At 38.9% G+C, this 17,691-nt stretch overlaps 1 protein-coding gene across 1 annotated transcript; it reads left to right on the plus strand.

The window, feature by feature from the left end:
- The first annotated feature begins 1,115 nt into the window (after window positions 1–1,115).
- LOC121868436 lies at window positions 1,116–4,224 on the plus strand. The gene is made up of 2 exons (XM_042369090.1): window positions 1,116–1,569; window positions 2,916–4,224. Exon 2 carries the CDS (start codon window positions 3,046–3,048, stop codon window positions 4,222–4,224), a length of 1,179 nt encoding a protein of 392 aa, XP_042225024.1. The 5' UTR covers window positions 1,116–1,569; window positions 2,916–3,045.
- The last annotated feature ends 13,467 nt before the right edge of the window (window positions 4,225–17,691 follow it).

Raw genomic sequence — 17,691 nt, forward strand, 5'->3', positions numbered from 1 at the left:
TAATAGAATATTTTTATTTGTTTATTTTTTATTTATTTTTTGCTTTCTCCCTATATAAATAGAAATATGAAATTCCATGTTAGACCTAAAACAAATCTCTATCTCTATTTTTGTTAGTAGTTTCTATGCACAACAGAAATATGGTTAGATATGTTTATAGCTACACAGCAATTGACTCACGACAAAATAAATACCAAATGCCGCCAGTCACGGTCAAATAGAGTGCCTGTGTTGCTTGCCGGTAATGGACTATTAGCCAATCAGAGCGCACTCATGGTAAAATAGTGTAAGTAGGAAATTAGCCAGTCATGGCAAAATATCTACTGCCTACAAGATTACCTTGTTTGTTTATGAGATTATTTTGTAAACAGTTCACATGGAAATTATGCTGGGAAGCATTCAGGGTAATGGCAGAGCAGACGGTCAGTACCAGAATGACTTTATGGAATTGCACCATTTTTTCTAGACATGTTGGTTGGATGATTACTATGAAAATCAAAATGATACTGCACAGAACCTGTTAGAAACCTGACCTAATGTTACCTTACCATACCTAACATACCTCAACTACCAAACTTCGCTTAACTTCCTAACCTGTGCATTTTCATTGCGATTGTCTTACTTATTATCATCTAAACAACATGTCTAGAAAAATTCAAGCTCAATTTGTAGTTTTCATCAATCACGGCTCTTGAGTAGAGTAATGTGTTTTTCCGATGGTTTAGACAATTTTAAGACACTCTTCTTCTGTGACGTTTCCCTCACAATTGACCTAAAATTACCAAACCTAACCTTCTAACTGGAGGGCTCAGCTCCTCTGGATCCCTCGGTATATTTGAGTCATTTGCGAGGGAAACATCGTAGAAGAAAAGTGTCTTAAAATTGTCTAAACCATTGGAAAAACTCGTTGCTCAACTCAAGAGCCGTTGTTGGTCAAAACTGCAAATTGGCCAAAATGAATTAATTTAATCCAATATAAATCGTAATATACACGCTCAATGTAATCGTCATTCGTTTCTGGACATGTAAACAAAGACCACATATGCACCCTCATAGCAGATGATGTAAACTAAAACATGGTTGCCATGGGAGATCTGACAGTACCATAATTACAGTAAATAATTTATTTCTTTGCCTACAAGTACATAGAGACATGAAATTATGGTAACATTTTAGTTTCGGTCATCCCTGTTGTTAGATATCCAGACTAACCGAACCCAACGTAACCTAACCGATTCTTCAGATGACCGAAACTAAAATAATACCGAAATTAATGCCATGTGATCAGTGTTTATAGTGTTTTTACCCCGCTATTTCCCTCTACTTTCATGCCCTGCCCACTAACAAGTAATTTATGGTCAAAGGATAGGCTAAAAAGAAGAAAAAATACTACAATATACTGTCATTTCATTTTTATTACTCGGTATCATCCAAATAACAATTGTGAAAAATATGAACGAGATATATAAACGTGTTCAGGTGCTAACCGTTTGTTCCATCTTCGCCACATTCAGTTGCTTAGCATGAAGATCACTCGCTGGGAAGTGTGTCAACAAATTAACCATAAAGGTAAAAGTAGGAATGTTGGAATTCCTCCAAACTTTTTTTTTTAAAAAATGGGAAATAAATTCTCTCATAAGGTTTTTTCCAAAATTTGCTTGTCTAAGCAGCTAACGAGCTGACCAGTGGTGAAGAGGATAAAATAAAGTGCACCAATCTTGAATTTGTTTAATGTATATACAGTACTGTAATTTAAATCTAGTGGAAGGACTTTGAGGTATTGGATTTGAATACAGTTCAGTATACCAGGAGCAGATCAGGGGGGTCCTGGAGTCCGGACCCCCCCCTTTTTTTTTCATCAGAAAATTACAATACTTTTTCTTTAGTGCAGTGTTGTACTCAGACATTTTTGGATAGTAAAAAGTAATTACTGTACAGTACTATTGACCTCAGAATATCTCCTAATATCACATGCAAATGGCTTCAAAATGGCCTCAAAATGCCCATGATATTGGTCAGAGTTCCCCCAAAAAATCTTGGAGGGGCTTACAGCGCCCTTTTCCCCTTCCTCCCTTTTTTTTATATTCCTGAGTCTATACATCTTACTTGGGTAAATATAAAAAAAGAATGATGTTTGATTCTGCCAAATAACAATCACAATTACTTGGTATTTCATGTTGTGGTGATGGGCAGTGGCACCTCCTGTAACTATTGATCATATATGTTTTTATATTTGGCTATATGTTGAGCTCCTTTAAAAAAAAATCTCTTATTCCATAAACTACATACAATACAGTAATGTAGTACCGTATATAATGCATTCTTTTTCATTTCAGTTTTATATCTTTCATATCAAATTTTTCCAATATTGTACAGTATTGTACTGTAATTACATTTCTATTTTCCTCATGTGTCTTTTCTAGTTAGATGGCCAGTCGAGTATTAAAATGAGCAAAGGGTTCTCTCTCAGCATTTCATAATTGATATCCTATATATCTATTAGCATATTCATTTTTTTTCATTTAAAACTAAATAGTTGCTGCTAGGTCGCATAGTATAGTTGATGGTGGTAACTTGTCATATATTGAGTCGTCCTTTATCTTTTCTTTCCACGTGTTATTTGCTGTGATGATATTATTTGGTTAATAAAAACGGATTTCAGTATTTTTATCACAAATTGTTATATCTGTAACTCCAAACCACACATGGAACATTGCCAATTTAACATACTGTACTACACTGGTAAATATCATATAAATAACAAATGTTATGAAAGTGGGGGTACCTGGCTATGTAAGCTCTTGCATTAAATAGCCAAGGTACCTTAAAGTTAAGGAGAGGTTGTACCTGTTATAAAGTTGTCTTAACATTTATCTTCTTCAGCTATTTTTAATGAATTTAACCAATTTTTGCAGATGTTGCAGTCCAGGTTAGATACAAGATTCAAGAGTGGAAGGATTGTACCTTTGAATTACATATGTCATTTCCTGAGCCATAATGTAGATGGACATTGAAGTCTCTTGATACAAACAAAACATTTGTAAGATGGATGAGGAAGAAATTCATGATGGTGAGGACTGTTTGTCATCGGCAGACCAGCCACTGGACTTATCACAGAGCAGTGAAATGATGTCACTTCCATCAGGGTTTAAACTTGCTGACATAAGTATAACTTCTGATATCACAGATTCTGAAATTGAGAATGAAGACACAGTTCTTGGTTCAAATATTTGTAAAGGATTTAAAAAAGATATGCTGTGTAATACACAAGTAGATACACTTGCAGCAACGGGAAGTGTGAGTGTACATTTCAGTACTCCAACTGTTCCCTCTGGATCTGTTGGTTTACTTAGAAATTCTGATGAAGGAAAATTAAAGTTTGAAAGTAGTAGCAATGAACAATCACATGCTGATGAACTATCAACTGGAACAGCAATTATTACATCTTGCCACATTAACTCTACAGTGTCTGTTGCTTCAAATGGAGAGGTTCCTGCTGTGACCAGTCTATCCCTTGATGATGTAAAGTTTGCCTTGCAGGAAAACTGTGACCTATTGAGTGACAGACACTTACTAAATGAGTTACTGAAGTCTATAGATGAAAAACTTGGTGAAGATTCTGCAGCAGATTGTACCTCTCATATCGACTCTCTGAGGTATTCAAAGTCTTTAGTACCTCCTAACAGAGACCCAGGTCCCAGCCTTGGTTGGAAATCGTCTGATAGTACAAACATTGGTATTGGGAGCCAAAATGTTGCATCTGGTGGTTCAAATGTTCATTCAACCAGTGATCCTTTGTTTCCCCAGAAACACCAAATATCATCAAAGACTATTACACCGTTTTCATCTGTCTCTTGTATTGCCCCTAGTCAGAGATGTATCTCAAATGACATTTTTAGTTTAGGAACACATAACTCAGTTATATCTCAAGAAGAAGCTGGTATTCAGAATGGCCATAGTAACCTGAAGGAAATACAGCAGGAGTTGAATAATGGTGTATTTGCCTCAAACTTGTTGAAAAGACTGGGTGCCACAGATCTCCAGGAAGAATCAGTCAGTGATAAAAATACAGAAAGACACGTCAAATTTCAACAACCACCAGAGAAAGAATTGACTCCCAGATCTTTGGCCAGGAATGGAAAACATGCACTATGTCAGCAACATGATGTGAACATAGTTGAGGATATAACAAGCACAACACAGGCTCAACAAATCTTGATGTAAGTGAATTTGATGTTTTGAGCAATGAGTGTACAGTACTGTACAATACAGTACAGTACATGTATTAGAATTACAACAGATCCTTGACATTGCACATTAAAGATCAGCCTGTACTTTAAACCAAAAATTTGATAGAGAACCAAGGTCGTTGATAGAGAGATGCCTCTCATGAAAAAGAAAGGGTACAGTATAAGATAATACTAGCATTTTTTTTTTCTTTTTTTTAATAATTCCTTGGTGCAGAAGCATAGTAAAAGTAATGTGAATATTTCTGTTTGGGGTTTGGAAGGTGTAGGATAACCTTTAAATCTTTTACAAAAGACTTATCTTTGTAAAAAAGAAAATTGTGGTTATGCAAGAATTTATGGGATCCAGGAATGCATCCCCATTTTCACATATGAAGAGTACAGTATTTGAGAAAGAAAGGAGTTGGATAGGAATGTGTGGGGAACTCTTCACATACCCTCAGATGGATACAGTAACTATTGGACATGTATACAGTACAGTATATAGATTAACTGTAATAACATTGAGGAAATGTTTAGGATGATGCGAATCAGAGCCTTGTGGCCTTGTACCCATGAGGCGACCCAAGACACCCCTCCCTCTCGCCCGGGATGGAAACGTTTCGGTATAGAAAATGCGCGCGTCATTTGAAAATATTTTTGGTCACGACGGTCGCAGTCGTATGTCCCGTACGGATGTACGGTCAAAGCAGGTCGTAAGTACCAATGGACGTAAGCCCATGTAGTCGTAAGTCGGGGTCTAGCTGTGTATGTATTAGTATTACCCCGCCTAACGCGGTTTCACTTAACGCGTTTTTTCATATACGCGGTGCCTCGCCAGAGCTGAACTTTCACTTAACACGGATTTTTTCCACATATACGCTGTGAGTGTCCGGCTCGAGACGCTATTTTTAGATTTGCCCCACCCGCCACCCTGCCTGACTGCCTGTTTTAGCTCATAAAATTCATACAAATTACCCGGCCAGAATATAATTTACATTGCTGGAATTCTTATAATTTGATGATCATTTTGAATATAAACATCATATATTTTGCATTAGACATACAAATTTTAGATAAAATGTTTCTCTGAGTAAATATGTTATCTTTTGTGCAAAATATATGACATTTATATTCAAAATATCTTTGGTCTATATTATCTAATCTCTAATCTGAGGTATTATTTAATACAAATGTTAAAATTATTTTTTCACCACTTTTCTCTTGAAGGAAGGATTTGGGGGGAGGGTTGGGACTGACCGCATGGTTGGAAGAGGGGGAGGCAAGGTGGGTACTTTGATTGCAGATAGTGTCGTGAAGAATATTTTTTTTATTAACTGAAGAATTTGTTTTAGCTCATAAAATTCATACAAATTCGCCAGAATATAATTACATTGCTGGAATTTTATAATTTGGTGATCATTTTGAATATAAACATCATATTTTTGCATTAGACATACAAATTTAGATAAAATGTTTTTCTGAGTAATATGTTATCTTTTTGTAAATATATGACATTTATATTCAAAATATTCCTGGTCTTACAAGAATCCAGCAATGTCAATTGTATTATCCTAACTTTATTTGAGGTATTATTTATTAAAATTTAGTGGTTTTCCCCAAAATTTCTCAGAGAGGGAAGAGCCGCAGTGTAGTGTGAGAGAGGGGAGGGGTTGAGTCCATTATTTGAATGGACATTAACTTGCGACTGTATTTCTATTTCTCTTAAGTATTAATTGTGTGCATGTACCATCAAAATTAAGATGTTATTTACTACAACATAGTTATGTGTCTTCAAAAGTGGAGTTTGGGGGTCGTGCTGGTTTCATTGGAATTAATCCCATATGTTCTGTTGTTCACTTAATCATGATTTTACTTAACGCGGGACCCGGGTTCTATTGACCGCTGCTAAGTGGGGTACAACTGTGTGTGTGTGTGTATATATATATATATATATATATATATATATATAATATATACCGTATATACTGGCTTCATAACCCCCTTTCAGAGTATAGGGCTTCAATTTTATTTTATGACCAAGAAATCGTTTAATTTATGGTATTCCTCGCTTATAGGTCGCATCTAAGTTTTTGAGGGTAAAGAACAACACAACCTTCAGAGGAAATAATACATTCCTATAAACTTGTTTACTATTTATTATTACTTATACTCTTACACTGAAACGCTGGTAGTTTCAATAAAATATTGTATATTTCCATTCAAGTATTTATTCGTCAATTAGGAGGGAATATTATTGTAATATGCTCAGTTTTTTAACTAAACCATTCTCGAAAAGTGATTACGGTAACATCTTTTTGAACGAAACAAAGCCAAAAGTCATTGTTTTCGCCACGCATTTTATCCCACTTTCCATCGGTATGTAGATGTCATTTCAGTAAAAATATTACATTTCCGGGTGGAAGGTATTATATCAAGCACAGTATGTACTAGGGAATATCATTGTAATATAAATATGGTTTTAACTTAAAAACTATTAAAAAACGAATATTTCAAGAACATCGGAAGCTTAGGTAAAGTCTTTTATTTCTATTAATGTATTTTATCCTATTTTACATTGGCATATCACGCTTCAGCAAAACTAATATTTATTTTGAGGAATATATTCATTCAAGCTAGTTTAGAAAATATACGCAGGATGTAATAGTTTTTTAACTGAAAACGATTCAAAAACACGCAAATTTTGTGTTCTTGTCAAGTGGAGAGAGAATTGGGAGAAGCTGTTTGTGCTGCAGATTTATAACAAGGAAAATGGGATTTGATGGATTTTAAATTTATATTATTCAGAAATATGGCATCGTAATATTTATTCAAGTCAATTAGGATATTATTGTAATACAATACAACAGTTTTAATAAAACCATCTGAAAAGTATTTATGTAACATCTTTTGAACGGTAAACAGCGAAGTCATTGTTTTCATCACAATTTTATCCTTAATTTTCCACTGTAATACGATGTCATTTCAGCAAAAAATATTACATTTCATATGGCTTATATCAACCACAGTATGAATAGAATACTAATATAACAGTATTTTAACCGAAAACTATTAAAAATGCAGTAACATATCTTGAACATCGAAGGTTTGGTAAAGTCTTCGTTTTCATGTAGTTTATCCTAATTTACATTGAGTCATACTACGCTTGTGCAAAACTTATTTATTTCTGGAGAACAGAAATGTAATATTTTGCTGAAAATGACGTGATGATATAGTGGAAAGTGGGATAAAATCGACAAAAAACAATGACTCGCCAAGGTTTCCTGCCAAGATGTTATCAGAATCGCTTTTTGAATGGTTTTCAGTTAAAACTGTTATATTACAATAATATTCTATCCAATTCACTTGTGATGTAAAAGCTTTTTTAACTGAAAACTATCTTAAAACACGCGGTACTGCCTAGCTGGATACGGGTAGAGCCCTGGTCGGAGCTTTTGTGTTTGCATCGCGTCTTCTTAAGCAGCTTTAATTTTAGCGAGACGCTGAAATTGAAGTTTACCGCGTATTCTTATTTTCTTGCTTCTTATTTTCCAGAAATATGACAAGTTTTATATAATACAATGTTACGCATTTTTAATTAAGGGCATTCATTTTCAAAAATACAGGAACACCAAACAAATACTAGCACGGATATTTGCGTGACTTCCGCCAAAAAAACATCACAAACAGCTGGTACTTCTCTAGCCCTACCAAAAATAGCCCAACATTTTCTGTTTATTTCTTCCAATTCTCTTCACTTTAACTGGTATTTTTACTTCATATTGCCTACATCAGATAAACTACAGTAATTGGAGGCGATATTGTTAATAAATTTGATTACCGGGTCCTGCAGGTACTGAGAACTACACCTGACCCACTCAACAGTGTTGTGTCAGACAGCATTTTTTTTAGTATTTTGCGTTCTCCATTTGTTAATTTTTTTTTTTTTCTGGGAATGGTACATATATACTGTTTTTACCCATGGTATTGTAAAACGCATTTGGGAAAAGAAATACTCGTAACTTAAATTTTAAAAGGAAAATTTTGAACTGGCAACTGTGTGTAGATGACCTGACTCACATCATATTGATGTTTCCAAATTTACTCAACAAAATTTATGTATCGATAAATAAACTTTTAAAATGAATACTTGTATATATATGTACCTCGCGTTTCATACCAGCTGGATTCGGTAAAATGCTACTGACACCACATAAGAGGCACGGGCAGTTTCCCATTGAGGTTCACGGCGCCATCAGCTCGTTGAACAGGCTTTGTGTGAAATATAACAGAGTCTAGAACTGCTTTTAGTGTCCTTGTGGCCTAGCCGGTAAGCGTTCCCTAGTCACACCCAGTAGGTCGAGGGTTCGATTCCTTGCTGGTGAGGTCGTTGATTATATGTTCAAAGTCCGCGTGTTATATGGACTAAAAATGAAGTATATATATATATATATATATATATATATATATATATATATATATATATATATATATATATATATATATATATATATATATATATATATATATATATATATACATATATATACACAGTGACCACTCGTTTAACGAACACCTCGGTTAACGTAATTTCGATTAACGAACTGCCTTCCATAAGGATCTTCAATTCGGTTAACGAAAAGAAATTCGGTTACCGAAGTTCTTATGAACCAACCTCAACATGTTTTCGCTTGCACTGACCGGGCAACCAGCTTTAGTATCAGTCCACCAATACATTAATCGGTTCTAGGGCTTAAATTCCTTACTATTTTAGTAAATATCAAGAAGTTTATGCTATTCAATAATTTTACAAGTTTAATATTCAATTTTTTAGTCATTTTAACAATTATTGAACATAATTGATGGTAAAGTAACTAGTTTAATGCGCGGCATCCAGCCTCTTAACACAGCAAACAGGAGTTAGTCTCTCTCTGTTTTCACTGGAGGTAACATCTTGCTTGAGACTCTCTTCAACTGAACGCTTTTTTTCTGTTTCCAAGCAAATTATTGGTCATTTTGAAATATATTTTACATATTGACAATATATAATGCAGTGCAGTGTTGATTTAAAGAAAATAATCTTGAATTACACCAGAGAGCTAAAATTTTATGGGTGAAATGGCGCCATGGGGTGACTTCTCTTCCACCCCAATGCCTTCTCTTCTTCCTTCTCCACCCCCATTCTAAATCCCATCATCATCATCATCATCCAGGAGCCTTCTACATACACACCTCAAAGTAAGTGAACTTTTCTACCATTTTTGTTGAATTTAGGAAATTTTCGGTGAGCTGGAACCAATTACCCAAAAACCCATTGAAACAATGGTTTCGGTTAACGAACTTTTCGGTTAACGAACGACCTTCTGGAACGGATTGAGTTCGTTAACGGAGGGGTCACTGTATATATATATATATACATGCTGATAACCACAAGGAAAGAAGAAAACACGAAGTTCCCAAGCGCTTTCGTGTAATTCACATCTTCAGGGGTGAATACAGACTGTATTCACCCCTGAAGATGTGAATTACACGAAAGCGCTTGGGAACTTCGTGTTTTCTTCTTTCCTTGTGGTTATCAGCATATACCTAGATCACGCGCACCCAGTGGCGGCTCGTGAAAAATAAAATGGAGGGACTGCAAGCCTCACATCGAGTCCCCACCAAACAATAAGCATGGAAAGCAGAATAAAGTATTTGCCTCGTCACAACCACAGAGCCATTCACATTTCTGATAAACACTGATGTTAAACTGGCGTGTATATTCTTTGTTCCTGCTTGTACTGTTCTGAAATTCCATGCTTATTGTTTGGTGGGGACTCGGTGTGAGGCTTGCAGTCCCTCCATTTTATTTTTCACGAGCCACCACTGCGCGCACCTATAGTGATTTACTTGCATATACATACATACATACATACATACATACATACACATACATACATACATACATACATACACACATACATACATACATACATACACACACACACACACACACACACACACACACACACATACACACACACACACACACACACACACACACACACACACACACACACACACACACTATAGTCTGGATTTACGCGGTCAATTGAACCCGTGGAGGCCCGCGCAAAATGAGAAAAGCATAAATGAAATAACAGAACATATGGGAGTAATTGAAATAGAGACTGGGCCTACCCTCAAACTCCACTTTTTGCCGACACAATACGTACGTTGTAGTAAAAATAGTATCTTAACTTTATATTGGTATGCACACACACATAATAGCTAAATAAAAAACTACACTACTGTACAAATAAAGATATTTAACACTTACGTTAGTAGAAGAGATGGGTCGGCATACGTGGATCGCAGCTGGTTCCGAGGGAGAGGGCTAATTAGTGGCCCTCAGATGAATCACTTTCACTATCCACCACAGTTGTCAGGGCCTCCCTGACAAATCCCTCAAAGTCAACATCACTGTCACTATCACTTGGGCTGGCTGTGGTTGTGGTGGGTTGCAGGCGAAGAAGTCTGTGATGTTACACTGATGGCTAGTGTTGACGTGTTCGTGATACATCGTGATGCACTGCTCCATACCTTGCTGTAGTTGGTTATTGAAGACTTCATACCGTTGATTGTCAGGGTCGTTGGAAAGGATGAGCTTGAGTTTCTCTGCAAACTCGATGGCATCCTTAACATTACCATGCGTTAACTTATGTTATTCTCGGGCTGTCGCACTACCTGCATCTTCACTTACGTCATCGTCTTCCAACATCTCGTCGTCAGTCTCCTCAGGATCCCTGATCACCTCCATAATGTCTTCGTTGGTGGTCTCGGAGAAGCCTCCTGCTGTAACACTCTGTGCAGCTTCTCTTGCAAGGTCCACTGCCACTGCAACAGACTGAATCTCACCAGTAACAGGTTGACTCTGCCTCCCACCTGGGATACCTTGCAACACATGCCGCCACGCATGACGAATCGTTGCCACAGACAGCTGCCCCATGCCTCCACCAAGAAATCAACAGCTTTCTTGACGTTGAATTTCTTCCAAAACTGTTTGACACAAACTTCTTGCTCCGCCAACTCTTCTTCCTCGTCCTCGTCGCTCTCGCTATCGGTGTCACCCAGGTTATGCAACTCATCCTTGGTGTTGGTACAGTTGTTGAGGAGCTTAAACTTCTTTGCAGAGAATGCAGCCTTAAAGTTGCATATCAACTCCTGGTCCATGGGCTGGATTAACGACGTAGTGTTGGGAGGAAGGAAGACCACTTTTACGTTGGGGTGACGATCCAACAGTAGGGGCGAGTGTCCTGGTGCATTGTCAAGGAGCAACAAAATGTTGAATGGAACATTCTGTTGCTCGCAGAATTTCTTGACGTCGGGAACGAAACAGTCGTCAAACCAGGAGAGGGATAGAGCAGTGAACATTCACCCTCACGTGAGGTTAGCCAGTGGACGTTTAGCTTGGTCATGTAGGCGTGTGGCTTCCGGGCTGTGTGGCTCACCGACAACTTGAGCTTACAGGTACCGGAGGCATTGGTGGTAAACAGAACGGTGATGTGCTCCTTCTGCAACTTCTGGCCCCGACACTTGCTGGCAGACTTGACATTGAAGGTCTTGGTAGGTAGCTTTTTCCAAAACAGACTGGATTCATCCATGTTGAACACCTGGTCGTCGGTGTACTGTCCTTCCTCCATAACTTCTCGTAAGAATGGAGGAAAATAACTCGCTGCAACACGGTCAGCACTACCTGCTTCACCAACAATGTTAATGTTGGTGATCTTGTTCCTCTTCTTAAACCCTTGCAGCCACCCAGAGGAAGCAGTGAAGGGTCTGGGCTCTGCAATTCCCATCTTGCATGCCACTGCCACGTACAGTTCACGTGCGTACTCTTGAACTGATCGTGTGTCCACTGCCATGTTCCGTCTTGCCTGACGAATCAAGTAGCTCACCAACAAATTCTCAGTCTTGAGCAGCACCTTGTTCTGACAGTACTTCACCATTGAAGCACCTGCAGACTTTGTGATGCTCATGTGTTCTTTTATCTTGGCAGCATCCTTCTTGATTGTCCGGATCGTAAATTCGTTCACGCCATGCTGGAGCGCCAGATCAACTTGCCTCGTACCTTTTTCCAACTCCTGCACGATCTTGTACTTAACTTCATAACTTAAAGCTCGTCGTATCTTCTTAGGCTTGGGGTGGCTTTGGCCAGGTAGTTCAAGGTTTTTCTGTGGTGGTGGGGTTCCAGCGGAAGCCATTGTTGCGAGATTAGCGGGCACACGAGACAATTGTATACGCGGTGACTGAGAACAATGCGACTGGCGCGGGGTTGGTCAGCGGCTTCTTCCCTCCTGTGGCAGGGCACATCATATTACATTAAACCAATCGCAGCTAGCGGGAGAGGGAGGTAAGGATGCGTGGCCCAATCACAGTCCGATACGTCATATGACGTCAGCGATAACGCAACAGTGACCTAATGTGCACCCCCTCACTGTGCCACTTCCTGCTTATGGTCGAGAATGGACCGCTTGAATGAAAAATGGCGTGGAGCGTTTGGACCTCCAGCTGCTCTCCGCCGTAAATGACCAAATTTACCGCGTAATTAAAGCATTTCAATTCTGGCAAGGCACCGCGTAAATGACCAAACGCGTTAATCAAAACCGCGTAAATCCAGACTATACTATATACTGTATATGTTTTTTATTATTATTTTTTTTTAATGATTTATACATGATGGCTCGCTTTGGCTACTTTTGCACATAGACAAATGATCAGTGAATAAACCAGGGCATATGGAGATGCATTATACACTACAAAAATATTTAAGTTCTGATAAATATGCTACGATATTATTTGCTAAATGCTCAAAACATATCCTGTGGTAAGCTCCAACCCTTTTGAGCAGTGACAACAACAGTACTTATGAGATGGTGAGTGCTGGCATCATTGTTAGGAAGAACGTGTCAGCTGCTACCTGTGTAAACAAGAGACTGAGAATATACTACGGCGTAATAGCTCATCGGAGATTGAGTGTGGGAATTTGGGAGGAAAAGTAATTATTTATCAGTAATGTTTTATTAACCGGCACCAAAGAAATTTAAATAATTGGGAATTATGGTGAAATTGCATACTGTCATTATAAATGGATCGTGGCCTGGCGAGCAGGAAGTGATGAGTTATCCTCCCTCCTTCCTCCGCCACCAGCCACCTCCTCTCCCCGACTACACACCAATCATAGTTTTGTACAGTATCTTAACGGGAATTTTCGGCTTTAAGGTGTAAGTGCTTTTAATTTTGGTCAATTTTTATAATATTCCTGTCGTCAATCAAGAATATTATGTACACTCGCAATAAAAAGTATCAGTGCATACTGTAGTGTGAACAATTTAAGACCAGTGACGATAGGTATTGGGAAAGGCAAATTGTTCCAGCCGTATGTTGGCAGCCCTGTAAGCCTGCTGAGCTGCATCACAAGCGGCTGCTATGGACTGGTCTCGTGAAACAAACCGTTAGAAATAAGGTCGGGAAGTGATAAATAGACAGTATGAAATATGAGGAGCTACCTGTTAACAAAATTATTTGTGATACTTGTGAATATTGCCACATTAATGTTATCGCCACTGGCTTCAGCTACAGTGCTGGCGTGTGATGCCATTAAATCTTTCGACCTGTGACCTTGCCAGATGTAGAAGTGTTTACAGACAAGTTTTAGACTGGTGGCTGCCCGCCCCTCCATGAGACAGATCGCCCTCTCTAGTGATGCTGTGAAGACCAGCCTTCTGTCCGAGAATTTGTGCTGGGACTATTTACGCAATACTGTTTTCTCTTGTAACATCATAAGCAGCCAGCAGTGAAGTGCCACTTGTAACACCACGAGCAACCAACAGTGACCTGCTATCATCAAACATAAATACAAGCAGCGAGCTGCACCACCAAATACAGGCGGTGAGCAGTGGTTCACCGAACAAACTGTGAGACCTAACCGGAGCTGCAAATGAATATCAATAAAAGGACAAGAGATTGTGTGAAATGGATCCAGAGCAACGAAGGGGAAAGGTGAACAAGGGCAAAGGTGACCGAGACCCAGAGGTAGAAGTTGTCCCTCCAGAGCTGAACAACCGCGACTTTACGGCAACAGAAGCTGAAGGGGCCACCCTCTGCCTGAGCCTTAATGCTCAGCACCTGACCAGAATCCCGGGCTCAACATGATGGCAGAAGTGCGACGAACTGTGACTGAAATGCTGGAGGCGTATTTCACAAAGGGGGAAGAAAGGGAAGCAGCACGACGTTTGGAGTTTGGGAATGGCAAATTCGAACTGTCAGAAGGTTCTCAGAACGATTCTGGGGACACAAGTCCTGGATGAATACCGACTGCTGATGCTATTTGTGAAGTGGAAACAATAATAAATAGTCGAACCATCACACCTGCGTCGAGCGACATGAGAGACTTGAAAGCGTTTACACCAGCCCACATTCTCCACGGTGGCCCACATGCTGATCTGCCATTGGGAGGATGTCTTCTGAAAGACTTACATCAACGACGGTGGCGGCATGTGCAGTTCCTAGCAGACCGCTTCTGGAAACGCTGGGTGAGGAAGTGCCTTCCACTACTCTGCTACTTCCACTACAGAGGTACATAGAACCAACCTGTAATCTCCAGAAAGGTGACCTTGTCTTCGTCACCGGGGAAGATCTTCCTCGCAACAAACGGCCATTGGGCAGGGTCACGACAACAGTCCCGGTAGCCAGTCTAGTGCGCCAGGTGCTTGTGCGAACCGTATCTAGGGAGTTCCGAAGGCCAGTGACCCGTGAATACCTTATTGAACACGCCACACCGTAAATCTTGGGCGATTGCCCAACGCCGGGAGTGTTATCGCTGCTGGCTTCAGCTACAGTGCTGGCGTGTGATGCCATTAAATCTTTCGACCTGTGACCTCACCAGATGTAGAAGTGTTTACAGACAAGTCCTGGTTCTGCTGAGTGGACTGTCTTAGACTGGTGGCTGCCCGCCCCTCCATGAGACAGATCGCCCTCTCTAGTGATGCTGTGAAGACCAGCCTTCTGTCCGAGAATTTGTGCTGGGACGATTTATGCAATACTGTTTTCTCTTGGAACACCATACTGATTTGCATTGACCCGCACTTGTAAGTACAGCCTAAGTGATGACATACCCCTCGGTACTGAAATATTGTTGAATAATTACGCCAACTCGTTTCTGCCTAACCTGGAATAATAAGACAATGCAGAGTGAAGCGAAGCTAAGATTAATAGAGTTATGAACTTTGTGTTATGTCAGTATGTTTAATAAATTGTAATTAAGATAAAATTGTGTGAGACTAACTAATTATGTATCAGATGGATCACCTTGTAATATTATGAACGCCTTCTCCTCTGCAGGTTTTGACCACATCAATAAATATTGAATGCATCAAAAGACGGGTTTCAATCATTCCCTTCGACTTGCCAGTAACCTGAACGTCCTTAACTAAGGCGTTCACATTAATTTATGCTACTAAATAAACCACTCAACCTGGTCGTCCTGAGGGGTGGTGTAGCGTGGACGGCCGCTCCGAGACCTGTCGTCTGTAGCACCAGTTCGGTACAGGTTGTACCTCTCTAGTCCGGCATTCTGTGGTCCGGAAACTCCCGTGGTCCGGAACGATTTTAGTTTGTCCAATAGGTAGATAGGCATTTTTTTTTTTTTTAACTTATCTGAATTATTATTATTATTACAGGAGTATTAAATTTTTGCCCTCAGGCCCCAATGTGTCAGTGACCTATGCCGGGTGGGCTAATCCCTTAAAAAAAAAAAGCCGCGGAGAATTGGGTTTGTTTACATCGGCAGTTTGGCTGCTCTCTCTCTCTCTGCTTGTCTATACAGAGTATAACATTTAACCCTAATATATATGAGCAGTAAATAAGTGTTGCTTTCATATTCTTATGTAGAGTAATGTGATATATTTTCACATGTGCGCACTTACATATGAGCACTCACTTTTTTTACCATTAATGGTTAGCTACTTATATTGTTCCATTTATTAACATTAAATAACATTACAGGTACTTCAAGCAACCATATTAATTTTTACATTAATTTTACTACAGCTAAACTCAGGGTCTTATTTTCTTCAGTTTTATATGTAAGACCAATCAGTCACTGGTTTTAAGTAACTAACATAAACAATGCCGCAGCCGTCTAGCCTCCTCTAATATTCCGCATTATTAATAAATTGTATTGTTAATTTGCACACTGCATTCTAATTCAACAAAAACAAATTCAGAAACATTAATTAAATATATATGAACAGTAAATAAGTGTTGCTTTTCATATATGTAAAAGTAATGGCGATATGTTTTCACGTGTCTGTATGCGCACTTACATATCGATCTCTCTTTTTCTTTACCATTATCGTTAGCTACTTCTATTGTTCCATTTATTAACATTAAATAACATTACTTAAAACAATCATATTAATTTTACTACAGCTACAACGAAGGTCTTATTTTCTTCAGTTTGTATGTAGAACCAGTCAGTCACTGGTTTTGTAATCAACGAAAACAATGCTGTGTCAGTTCCTCGTGTGTTTTAATATTCTCGTATTATTAATGAATTGTATTGCTCATTTTGCACACATAAACATTAATTCAATAAAAAGACATTCAGTAATAAACAATAATGAATCTTTTGTACATAAGAGAAATGGCGCTGTTTACAAGATCGTCTGCGTTGGCAGCCGTTCAAACCGTTGAAATTCAAGTTTCCGCCGTCAAAATTTTTATTTATTTATTTTTGGTGTGTTCAATAAAATAGGTTAAATTAAAACTTCATAAAAATTTGAGAAGCTACTATACGACATTTAACCCTTCAATATGTCTTCAAAGAGACCATGACACAGAAAGTGGTGCTAGTGCTTCCAGGCATAAGCACAAGTCACTATCTATCCAGGAAAAGGGTGAATTTCCATGGTTGGCACGGTCAGGGTCGAGGTTGCGGACTAAAGTACCTTGTCGCTGGAATCCATTGTGCAGCGGTGTTCCTGTGGACACCAACCCACAGCTATCTGTGACGCCTGAACCCTTCGTTTATGAAGGGCAATAATAGCTCCTCGTGTTCCTTCTGAGGTTTCCATGTCGTCTGGCATGTGTAGATCTCTACTGCTTCATATTGCCTCTGTTTTATACCCACGTTCACTGAGACCAAACCTCGCTCATCATTCAGTTGACACACAGCAACAATCGAAGAAACAAATACACTGATTGTCAGCCATATGGACACACCTAGTGGAGGTTGGGGGGGGTTATGAGGATACACTTACCAACCTTCCCGAAATATCACAGTGTATACGTATAGTTTGGTCGTCGATCTCACCCTGCATCAATCTTTTGGTGCGAGTGTACATCAGTTCTATCCCCATAATCCTTCCTACCCCTCAATTTTATCAACCCTTTACACTCTTTCTCACCCCTTTCTGACAAAACT

This window comes from Homarus americanus, unplaced genomic scaffold, assembly GCF_018991925.1.
Source record: "Homarus americanus isolate GMGI-L3 unplaced genomic scaffold, GMGI_Hamer_2.0 scaffold19318, whole genome shotgun sequence".
In the NCBI taxonomy this organism is placed as follows: domain Eukaryota; kingdom Metazoa; phylum Arthropoda; class Malacostraca; order Decapoda; family Nephropidae; genus Homarus; species Homarus americanus.

Excerpts from the sequence above, each read along its gene's own strand:
- LOC121868436 (XM_042369090.1), top strand. The coding sequence starts at position 3,046 with ATGGATGAGGAAGAAATTCATGATGGTGAGGACTGTTTGTCATCGGCA.